This window comes from Heterocephalus glaber, unplaced genomic scaffold (genome assembly GCF_053883595.1).
Source record: "Heterocephalus glaber isolate CG9 unplaced genomic scaffold, H.glaber_assembly_v1.0 deba00000676, whole genome shotgun sequence".
NCBI lineage: Eukaryota > Metazoa > Chordata > Mammalia > Rodentia > Bathyergidae > Heterocephalus > Heterocephalus glaber.
In genome coordinates this window covers 1,536,968-1,549,514 of record NW_028258156.1, presented here as the reverse complement: position 1 = coordinate 1,549,514, position 12,547 = coordinate 1,536,968, and the positions used below count along the sequence as shown (strand labels likewise).

At 37.1% G+C, this 12,547-nt stretch overlaps 1 protein-coding gene across 1 annotated transcript in view; it reads right to left on the bottom strand.

The window, feature by feature from the left end:
* Nucleotides 1–12,547, bottom strand: part of Cpvl (carboxypeptidase vitellogenic like) — a 125,960-nt gene that overhangs the window by 59,838 nt on the left and 53,575 nt on the right. Inside the window, 2 exon segments of the mRNA XM_087206592.1 lie at nt 10,080–10,253; nt 11,789–11,887. Of these exon segments, the coding sequence (XP_087062718.1) occupies nt 10,080–10,253; nt 11,789–11,887 (273 nt within the window).

The window sequence follows — 12,547 nt, the reverse complement described above, 5'->3', positions numbered from 1 at the left end:
AGTGAGATTGCCCTATGGTTTTCTCTTTCTTATCTAATTTGGTAGTAATATGACATAGTCCTCTGTTAACGACTGAAGTGTGTTTTCTTTCTCTATTCTCTGTGAAAGTTTGTATAAGACTGGGATAATCAATTTCTTGAAAGTTTGGTAGAATTGTCATTTGTAGCAATTTTGGTATGATGTTTCTTTGTAAATTTTTTTTTACTACTAATTCAATTTACTCAATGATTAGGACTATTAAGCCTTTCAGTTTCTACTTGAATCACTTTTTAAAGTTGTATTTTCAAAATTTTTGTCCATATTATCTGTTTAAGAGTGTCTGGAATAAGCTTTTCTTTAGTATTCTTGTAATACCTTTTAAAATTCTTGCTGTGTTTGAGGTCGTCCTCTTTTTTAGCTTTTTTTAAATTCATGAGTTAATAAATAATTATGATTTTTTCTATTTTTGCATACTTTTATGTTTATTTTTGTTATTGATCTTTACTTTAATCATAATCAGAAAATGTGACATATGATGCAAATTCCTTAAAGTATTTAAGGTTTGATAATTATCATGGTCATAGATATACAAATATTGAGTAAATCAGCCTGATTACATTATTCATGTTCAGTATCTTTGTTCTCTTTTTAAAATGCACATATCAGACTTTTCAAAAAAGTTACTAGCAATTTCATTTAAAATTTTCAGTTTCCATGTTCAATATTTCTTGTGTCTCAGACATTGTTGCTGGGATTATTTCTTTTTCTTAGTCTTTAAAAGTTCCTTCAGGGAAAAATCTGTTTATTCTAAATGCATTTGAAATCATTTTTGTTCAATCTGAAAATACTTTTATTCTGCCTTTTTACTTGTAATATAGCTTTAATCACAATTTTAGATTATTAATATTTTCTTTTAACACATTGAAGATGTTACTCAACTGCTCTGCCTTCCATTGCTGATAGTGAGGAGTCTTTTTCAGTCTAATTGCTCTCCTTTTGTAGATAGCCTTTTGCTTTCTTGTTTCTTAAAAGATAACGCTTTTGCTTTTGTATTGTTGAATTTCATTAAAATAAGCTTAAGTACTGTACTAATTTTTTTCACTTTCCTTCTCTCCCCCATTGCTTGATCTACTCATGCGTCTTGGATTTGCGGATTGACTTATCAAGTATGGAATTTTTCAGCAACTTCTGTTTCCTAAAATTTGATTTTCTTTCACTCCTTCTATTCTCACTTTCAATGATTCTGGTTAGACACATGTTAAATATTTTCTTCTTGATTTATCTTCATATCTCTTTTCTTCCTGTGTTCCATTTTGGTTAATTTCTTCAGATGTATCTTCTGATTCATTAAATTTGTCTTCAGCAATGTCTAATCTATTTTTAACCCAAGCATTTAGTTTTAAATTCAACTACTATGCCATTTTAACTGCTAACTTATTCTCCTTCAAATTCACTTAGCCATATTTGATATTTTCACATTGGTTATAACATATTTCCCATAGATTAAATACCTCAGCTATGCACGTTCCCTACAAATGTTTCTGTTTATTCTCAAGTCATGGTACCCCATTTACTTGTGTTAGATGATTTTTTTAATTACAAATTTACATTTTGATGAATTTAGCTATGAAAAATATGAGATTAAAACACCTCTGGGTTTTGCATATTTACTTCTGCTGCTTGCAAGAGATCACTACCAACATGGGACGAGATCAGGCCCTTCACAGGCCTGGTGCTGGATTGTCAACTCAGCAACCTCACTTTATGAGGCACAGGATAGTGGCCAAACTCAGCACAGTGGCCAACTGCCGCAATGCGACACTGGCCCTTCAGGCCATCCTGCTTTTCCTGATCTTGCCCCACAGGATTCAGCTCTCTGTCTTTTTTTGGAGGTGGTGGTGTTTTTGCATTTTTGATTTCAGATCACCTCTTTTCTTCCTTCCTTCTTTCTTTTCTTCCTTCCTTTCATCCTTTTATGTGGCACTGGGGATTGAACCCAAGGGCCTCATACTGAGCTCTACAACTTTTTATTTTTAGACAGGGTCTCACTAATTTGCTGAATTGCCCAACTTGCAATCCTTCTGCCTCAGTCTCCTAGAGTGCTGGGATTATACATATTTGCCACCACAGCCAACTCAGACTTGTCCCTCTGTTTAAGGCATTACAATGTGTTTGTTGTCATTTATCCTGGGTTTAGTTGAACTTCAGTGAAGGAGTCCTTTACAACGTCTATTCTACCATTCTGCTGGAAGTAGGAGTTGAATTCACCTTTTATCAAATATACTGGTATCAATATCTTACTAGGCTGATAATAAAGTCTTTTTATTTTTTAAATAAATACATTTTATCTTTAAAGAAATTTTAGATTCATAACAAAAGTGAGCAGAAAGTACAGGTTTCACATACACCTGCTGCCTCCATACACTATTGCCTACTATTGGCATGCTCCACATATGTACATTTGTTAAAATGCATATTACTTAGTTTACATGGAAGCATCATTAAATCACCCCAAATACACAGTTTACAGTAGAGCTCACTCTTCTTGATGCTAGTCTGGTTTTTGAAAACTGCATAAAAACATGCATCTGTCATTCTAGTACCCTACAGAACAGTTTCACTATTCTAAAAACTCTCTACCTGTCCATTCCTCTCTCCCTCCAACTCCTGGCAACTCCTGATCATTTACTGTCTCCATAGTTGTGCCTTTTTGAGGATGCCATATAGTTGGAAACATGCGGTATGTAGCTTTTTAAGATTGGCTTCTTTAATTAAGTAATATATATTTAAGATTCCTCCATGGTAGCTCATTTATTTTCAGCATTCAATGTTCTTTGTATATATTGCAGAGCTTAGGATTGAAGGATATTGCATAGGCTAAGCAAACACTCTACCACTAAGCTATATCCTTAGCCCCTCTTCGTATATTTTAGATTATAATCTATCTTCAGATGTATTTTTGCAGTTATTTTTTACAAGTCTGTGGCTTATCTTCTCATTCTCTTGACATTGCTTTTTGTTGAAGCAGAACTTACTAATTTTAATAAAGTCCAGTTTCACAATTATTTCTTCAAGGATAGTACCGTTGGTGTTGTATAAAAAGTCATCACCATATCTAAGGTCATTTACATTTTTTCTAAGTTATCTTTTACGAGTTTTATAGTTTTGTGTTTTACATTTAGATCCTTGATTCATTTTGAAATAATTTTTGTGAAGGTGTAAGATCTTTGTTTAGATTCTTATTTTTTGCATGTTGGTGTTCAGTTGTTCCAGTGCCATTTGTAGAAAAAACTGGTTTTCCTCAGTTCATGAGCTTTTCCAATTTGTTGAATACTGTTGAGTATATTTATGTGGGCCTACTTTTGAGCTCTTGATTTTGTTCCACTGACCTATTCGTCTATTCTTTTACCAAAATCTCAGCCTTAATTACTGTAACTATATGGTAAATCTTGAAGTTGTATGTTGTCAATCCTCTAACTTTATGCTTTTTCGCTGTTGTATTGATTATTGAGTCTTTTGACCCTCAATGCAAAATTTTAGAATCAATTTGCCCATATCCACAGAACAGCTTGCTGATAGATTTTGACTGGGGTTACGATGACTCTGTGGATCAAATTGGGAGGAACTGACATCTTAACAAAACTGGGTCCTTCTATCCATGCACAGGGAATATCTCTCCATCTATTTAACTCTTTGATACTTTTCATAAGAGTTTTGCAATTTTCCTCATCAGCTCTTATGCATATTAGATTCATATCTAAGTATTTCATTTTGAGGGGGTGTTAATGTAAATATTGTTGTGTTTTAATTTCAAATTCCACTTGTTTAAGGCTGACATAAAGTGACTGATTTTGTATATTAACCTTATATCTTGAAAACCTTATTATAATTGTTTTATAATTTTCTGGAAGTTTTTTTTTATCAATTTCTTTGAATTTTCTACATAGGCAATCATTTCATCTTAACTTACTCATTATTTGATGCTCTTCATTTCTTTATATGGATCTACTTTTCTGACCTACATCATTTTTCATCTCTTTGAAGATTTTAAAAATATATTTTATTTTATTTTATTTTGTGGTACCAGGGATTGAACCAAAGCTCCATGCATGCTAGGGAAGTGTTCTACCACTAAACAGCCCTTTTAAAAATTCATTTTGAGACAAGGTCTTGCTAAGTTGCCCAGGATGGCCTCAAACTTGTGATCCCCCTGCTTCATCCTCCTGAGTAGCTGGGATTATAGGGCTGCACAACAGCGCCTGGGTAATGAACTTTTTAAAAACATTTCTTGAAAGGTCTTTTAATAAATTCCTTCAATTTCTTGACTGAAAAGGTCTTGCATAGGATGTGCCTAGTTTTTTGGTTTTCGGGGGAAGGAGTTACTCTGTTTGATGTTCCCTGAGCTTGCTCCATCTGTGGTTTGGTTTCTGACATTAAATTAGGGGAAGTCTCCGTCATTATTGCTTCTGTTCCTTTCTTTCTAGTCTCCTTTTGATAGTCTCATTATGCCTAGGTTACATCTTACTTAGTTGGCCCACAGTTCTTGGATATTCTTTTTGTATTTTGCCTTTGTTCTTTTGGCTTCTCAGTTTTAAGATGTTTCTATCCTCATATCTCAAGCTCAGTGATTCTTTCCTCATCTGGGTCTAATCTATTAATGAATTTACCAAATGCATTCTTCATTCCTGCTATAGCGTTTTGTTTTGCTTTTGTTTGTTTGTTCTGAGATAGCGTCTCACTGTACAGTACAGACTGGCTTTGACCATGCCATGTAGTCCTGGTTGGCCTCAATCTCACAGTGGTTTTCCTGCCTTAGCCTCCCAAGTGCTGGGATTACAGGCATGAGCCACCATGCCCAGCTCTGTTTCAGTGTTTTTGATCTCTAACATATCTATTTAATTCTTTCTTAGAATTTCCATATCTGTGCTTAGATTATCCATCTGTTCTTCCATGTTGTTCTACTTTTTCCATTATAGCTCTGAGCATATTAATCATAATTTGAAAAAAAATTCCTGGTCTGATAATTCCAACATTCCTGCTATGTCTGATTCTGGTTCTGATGCTTGTTCAGTTTCTGCAAACTGGATGTTTTGCCTTTTAGTATGTCTTGTAAGATTTTATTGAAAGTTGGTCATAATGTACTGGGTAAAAAGAAGTTCAGCAAATAGACTTTTAGTAATGTGGTGTACGATGTAGGGGTAGGAGACATATTCTACAGTCCTACTATCAGGCCTTAGTCTTTTCAAAGCCCGTGCCCTTGAACTGTTAACTTCACCAGTGTGTCTCAGTTGTTCCTCCACCCAGGTGAAACAAGATGGGCCTAAGGGGGCAGAAGTTGGATATTTTCCTTACGTGATGTGGCAGGCTAAAGTGAGCTGGAGCTCCTGATTTAAGATGGGTGACTTAGAATTTTTTGACTTTGCAATGATGTGAAAATGGCATATATTCAACAGAAATTCAAATTTTGGATTTCGATCTTTTCCAAGGCTAGCCACATACAGTGCAATACTCTCTCAAGATACTGGGCAGTGGCAGTCAGCTGCAGTTCACAGTCAGCTATGAGACCATAATGGTAAACAACCATACTATATAATGCATTATGCTGCTTGCATTTTTTTGGATACTGTATTTTGTGATTTCACATCCCATCATGTCTTCAATAAGTACATAAGACATTTAACACTTTATTATAAAATAGGCATTGTGTTAGATGATTTTACCCAAATGCAGGCTAATGTAAGTGTTCTGAGCTTAAGTTAGAGTAGGCTAAGTTATGATGTCTGTAGATTGTACTACATGCAGTTTTCACTAATGATATTTTCAACCTACCATGGGTTAATTGGAATGTAATATCATTTTGTTTTGTTTTTGTTTTTTGGTACTGAGGATCGAACTCGGGTCCTTGCGCTTGCACAGCAGGCGCCGAAACCACTGACCTAAATCCCCAGCCCTGTAATATCGTTTTAAGTTGAGGAGCATTTATATTTATCTGCCTCGAGTTGTTAGGCTCTGAGAAAACTCCTGTAAGCTATGCTCTCATAAAACAGTTTGTCCTGCTAGCAGGCCTCGCTAAAAACAGAATGCTCTAACATATTTTACAATGTTTACTTCTCCCTTCTTCCTGCTGGAACCATTAAAGAATTTTCCTCCAATATTCACTATGAGAACCAGGTTGTCCTCTTGGATGCAAAATTCACAAAAGTATAGAGTCCTCCTCTCCTTTACTGCATCCCCCTGAAGTTTTAAACGCTCAGACTTGACCACTTTGGGTGTGTAGTAATTCATCAGTTACAGTGCCAGGTTTCCCACCTCACCTCTTGTTCTGTAGAGGTTTCCATACCTGGGTTTCTGCTCCAGTCAGCTGGCCTCTCTATAGGCCCCTGTTTGGCTCTCCAACTTGAAGGGCAGTTGTTTACCCTGTGACCTCATTTTTTTTTTTTTCACACAAAATCAAGAAGAGCTTATTATTCTGTTTTTTACTGCTGTTAGGACAGAGTGGCAACTTCTAAACTCCTTACATCTTGACATGAAACTGGTGACCTATTAAAACTTTTTTATTTTTCTGTTTTTTAGAGTTTCTTGTATAACTTTTATATGTAGCAGGATCTCAGAGGCTTTTGGTAAAATTCTGTTGAACATTCTTGGTAATAAATTATACTCACAAGCACTTTCTAACCACTAACCACTTTTTTTTCAGTACTAGGAATTGAATCCTGGGTGCTCTAGCACTGAGCTACATTCCCAGCCCTTCTTAAATGTCTTATTTCAAGACAAGTCTTACGAAGTTGCCCAGGCAAAATTTAAACTTGTAATCCCCCTGCCTCAGTTTCCCAAACAGCTGGTATTATAGGCCTGCACCACTGTGCTTGGCTCACCAGACACTTTTCAAAAGTTTTACATACATACATGTTTTTTGTGTTTTACATACATAATCTCACTTAAACCTTAAAAAAACTCACACTTTAAGTCCCATTCTTATTCCTATTTTACAGATAAGTAAGCGGACACACAAAGAGTGCACATGTTCTCCCGCAAAAGACTACAGCCAGTGAGCAGTGGAACTGGAACTCAAACTCAGTAAGTGTGACATGAAAACGTGTATGACACCTTGCTCTTTTCCCTGCCAACTTCAAAGAATACCAATAATATTTTGAACTGATTTAATCCTAAAGAAGTCATATAGTCCAACAGATTATTTCTCATTCCAGTTATTTTGTACTCTGCCAATGTATGTCAGGATTCCACTCACACATCTGAAATTACTGAAGAGAAAATGACTTTTGAGTATACACCTCATTTAGATCACTGTAAAAAGAGGATTACATTTTCTAGTAGTTTACACAGAAACTAATGTTTATGCAGGAACTATATGAAAATGTTCTCCCATCAGAAGGCATTCCTCACCCTGCCAGAGATATTCTACAGTGGCTAAAATAAATCTAGTGCTGGGAAAAGACTTGTTCCTCTGTTCCTATGAATAGAAACAAGCCCTATACTTTCTCTGACAAATGAGAACTGAGTCTCAAATAAATATGACCATAAGGGTACCAATGTCTTAAGCCAACCTAACTTGTTCCAAATCTGTTATGTTTACACTGAAGTTCGTCATCAATGTCATCAATAACAGACAAGCCAGAGATAATCATTGCCAAAGGGCAATGCCAGCTGCACCAGCAAACACGCATCTGTGTGCCAAGTGGCCACTGATGGTCTGCATTCAGATTTCACTGCACATTTTGTTCTCTTTTCTTTGTAGAAGCATGGGTTATCTGCATCACTCAATTGTTCTTTTTCTGAAAACTAATTCAGAGTTGAAAGTATAAAAATATTCTGATTCCACTGGAATTTATTCTGATAGGTGCTATGGGTTGAATATTTATAGACTCCCTCCTAAATTTCTATGTTGAAACCTAATTCCCACCATATTGAGTGGTGGGGACTTTGAGGAAATTAAATCGGGGTGGGGGGGGTAGAACATTTATGAATAGGATTAATATCCTTATAAAAGAGGCCAAGTCTGGGGCTTGTTTGCCTTTTTTCCATGAAAGGATGCCAGAAGAAGGCATCATTTATGGAGCACAGAATGAGCCCTCACCAGACCTTAGATGCCAGTGCCTGATACTGGACTTCTAGCCTCCGGAACTGTGACCAATACATTTTTGTGGCTTATAAATTACTCAATCCAATGGAGTATTATTTTGTTACAGCAGCCTGAGCAGACTACAAGAGTGGCTTTGGGTTACATGAACAACATGAACAGAAAGGTAGCATCCCTCCAATCACTACATGCTCTTTCATCGATCTGGTGAACATCCTGTAGTGATTAGTCAGTATTAGCCAAGTTCACATCATCGGTCCTTATATGGCTGAGAAAGGAATCATACATGTCTCTCAAGAGCACAGATAATGTACATGAGAACTTCCACTCAACAAATCCATTCAGTATTCCTTAATGTTATATTAGAGCAGATTATTTATGTCTTAAAACACAAGACCTAAGCTCTTTTTGATTTAGTGAACTTGTGGAAGATAAATTCCTAATGGATTATGGACTGTTTTGTTAGATATCTTTTTTAGTATAGTACTGATTTGTCTTTCATTCATTCCTTGGCAATGCATATCTGCTCTGGGTCAGTTCTAGTACAGGTGTCAGACTGAGAGCCCATGACGGCAGTACTGAGTGCTAAGTACAACCACAGTGGAGCTCAGAGAAGAGAACGGGCAACAGTGCTTTTTAGAGATGGTCAGAGGAGGTCCCCGGCAGGCAAGCACTGAAGGCCATCATATGTGCCCAGGAGAACCAAACATCAGGATGGTTGAATTGCTAGTCTCTTCCAGTTAGACCCTTTCTTTCCTAGAAAGTATTTCATCAATTCTGTGGGCCTGTGAAAGGTCTGCAGACAGTGTATACACTTGGCCGTAAATTATTCTGAACAAAATTCACATGTCAAATTTTGTTTACTAAGGGCAGGACCAGAAAAGTGGGCCTTCCACTGAAATACTGTCTAGTAAGGGAACACTTGGACAGGGACTCCCTGGACAGTACTATAGACCATACACGGAACAATCCAAAGGGTCCACACTGCTAACAGAAGCATGGTAGAAATGAATATTCTTCATGCTGGCAAATGGCTATAAAAAGTCTGGGTTAACAAAAGCAATATATTGGATGATTCCTGAGAAATAGAAATAAAGATTTTAAGGGAATGATACCTTTTCTTCTGATTCACTCAAAGCTACTTTATGGAGTTCGGGCTTCCCTGTTTTTTTACTTGTTCCAAGTATTACACTTGCTTCTGCCAGATGTAGGGAGGAAGCTACACCCAGTGTCCTCTAGTACACTTACCCTTCAGGGTTGCCCCACAGATGTCCCTAGGACAAATGATAACAACCCTGGAGGATGAGGGGAGGAAGTGTGAGACCAGCAGCTGGGAAAGAAATAACATTACTCAGGATGCCCTCACCCCTGTCACTTGCTCCAGAGTTCTAGGATCCATGGCTCCTCTCCCTGAGTCTGCAGGGCAACTTCCTGTGATTTCATTTCCACTGATATCTCCAGCAGCAAATCAGGCAGAACACCCTAACCAGATGATACAGTGCCTGACTCATATGCCTCGGCACAGCAATGTGCTCAGACACTGACAGCCCAGCAGTGTTAGGTGTAAAGCAGATACAGAAACAACTGTCACTGCATAAAGGGAATGAATGTAATTATTAGGCAAAGTGCATTTTTGGAACAACCGGTTGATTTCATTTATTCCTGACTCCATTGCAATCCATATTATTAAGCAAACACTAAAGAAAAACTGACTCTTACAAAAGGCCAGTCATCTTTTCTGTTGTGTTCCCTTTTCTTTCTCAGAGTGAGATCTGGGAAGTGCCACTGGGAACTTTATTTTAAAGACTGATTAGAGGAAATAGTTTAATTAAAAAGAAAAATAATAAAACATTTAATTCAAAGAAGTCAAAGACGTTATGTTTGGAGGTAACATAAAAGTAAAAAAAATGCAGAAGTGAAATTAAAATCAAAGAAATTCATCTCTACTCTGGGAAATCTGAAAAGTTCCTCAAATAGACAATGAAGGAAGTTCCTTGCTTACCTTATAATTGTTCATGATTTCAGTTAGCCATGGCTTAACCGATTTTACTGTATCTTCTCGCAAGTACTTTTCAACTTCAGCTCCATCACTAAAGGTCCGATTTCCCACGTGGATAGCTTGTCTCACTTCTGGGAGTGACAAAAATTTCTCATAGTATCTTTGGTCCTCAGGATCCTAGCAGAGGGTACATCAGAAACAAATTAGGGAACACGATTCTGTGTCAGGAAAAGCTGCCAGTTTCTCATAACATGTAGCACGGTACCTAAGATGTGACATGACTATTGCCCACAGTCTTGAAATTTTAACTGGGAGGTTTTGAGGTGATTTAAGGAGCTTCTTTTATTACAAATAAATATGAATGATGTGGTACTCTTGCAGCCAATTCCAATCTGCAAATGCTGAACTTTCCTGTTCAGAAACTAATCTTTTGCAATTTGTGACTACAATTAGAAAATCCCTTAGAGGCAAAGATAGGGAAAGGAGGTGAGAGTATCCAAATTGGTGGTTCCTTGTTGGTTGCTATGGCAAGGTCAAGTGCATCTCAAAGGGCCTAGGGTGGGTGGTGGATTAAAAGTCAAAAATTTCTTTTTTGTGTTCTGCTGATTTTAAAGCCATACAAAAATATCAACTGGCTATAACTTAAAGAGGAGAAATATATCAGCTGTAAAAACAGGTGATACTTTATGAAGGAGACATGACAAAAGAAATTTCTCCATGAGCCTTATTAAAAAAAACACTCCACAAATATCTTGCAATAATTATTATGCTGGAATAAAAAATAATAAATGCTTTAAAAAAAAAACTTTAAGTTAAAAAAGGACAAAAAACCATGAGGCTTTTGATTCAACAATGTTGTACTTCATCAAAAATTTTTGTTAACTATGAATATATTACTTTGTAGAGAAAAAAAATACAATCACAAATTAGTTTCTCTCTTCCTTAATATGTGGTCTGCTCTTGGTGGAATCTAAATCCAAAACCACAGAGTTGGCAAATTCCACTGAAATTGACCATGTTATGTTTACAAATAGTTCACACATGAGGCAATTTAAAAAACTGAATGTACTGTCAAATCTAGACAAAGATTATGCAAATCCAAACCCCTGCTTTGGTTCCTTTTCTCTTATTTGATTAGTTCTACATAAAAAACATCAACTTTGGCCTACTTTTATGAAAGAAACTACTTGACTACTTTAGGAAATATTCCTGAGGCCTTGAAGTGAGGGCCATACTAAATGCACTAAACATCTCAAGTTAAAAGTAAGACAAAGCAAATATTTTCATAAATGCGGTGGCAGCTTTGATTATCCAAGCCATCTTAAGTATAGAACAAAGAATGTGGGCATTTGGATGACACTAATACCCAGGCTTGAGACTGAGACCTGATCACCTAGGACTGCAGTCCCAGCTTGCCCCTTCTTTGTGAAGGGACCCTCCACGTAACAAGCTTTTGGTGGAGAGGAGTGTACTGGGCTCATCAGAAATCCTTCTGTGTTATCAGGAATATCACATTCTCTATGACCAGATGATAATGTATACAACACTGGCAGTGACTAAATCCCACAGGTCAGTGGATCAAATCAAGCACTACAGTTTGGACATATCTGTTTGGTATAAAATCAGATATAATATTTCCCAAATCAGAGAAAGCTTTTTTTGCCAAATGTTTTAAGCAAACATTACTATGGTTTTTAACATCTTGTCATTACCGTGCACTCTAAAAGGTTATAGTAACTAGTACATCCTGTCACATTCTGGAAGAAAGAAGCCTTGCTTGTTAAGTCACCAGCTAACAGTTCATCCAGCACCTAGGTTGGAAGAGAGGGAGAAAGAAAAGATAAATGTCAGGAGAGTGAACACACATGGGCCTTTGTCATTTCATTTGGTTGGAAACTTTTCATTCCTTCATTGATTCATTCACCAAGCATTCATTGCACATCTCTGTGCTAAGCACCGTCCTAGACATTGGGGAAACTTCAGTAAATAAGGCAGACCAAAATCCTACCTCTTGGATGTTAGATTCTAGGAGGAGACAATCAAGAAGCATTACTAGACAAAACAGGTAGTAGGTAGTAGGTTAGAGAGTAATAAGGAGAATTGTCATAGAAGGTGGCATGGGTGTACAAACTCATGTGCAGGGAACACTGCAGGCAGGGTGTATCACTTAGAAGGTAGCATCTGAGTTAAGATCTAGCTGGATGGAAGGAAGCAAGTCATAGAGAGAACTAGGGGAAAAACATTACAGGTGGAAGAAACAGCAAGCCTAGAGCCCTTGATGGTGGGAAGGAGCCTAATGGAAAGGGTTGCCTTAACTCAGATCATAAACCCACAGGATAAGAAGGTGAGAGGACAAAGGATGTGGGCCTAGATGCAGGGGCTTGGAGCTAGTAGATCTTATCTATAGACTGCTGTTATGGAAAACTCAGGCTCAGCAGAGGGTGAGTGGGGTCAGCAGGCCTGTGTGCATG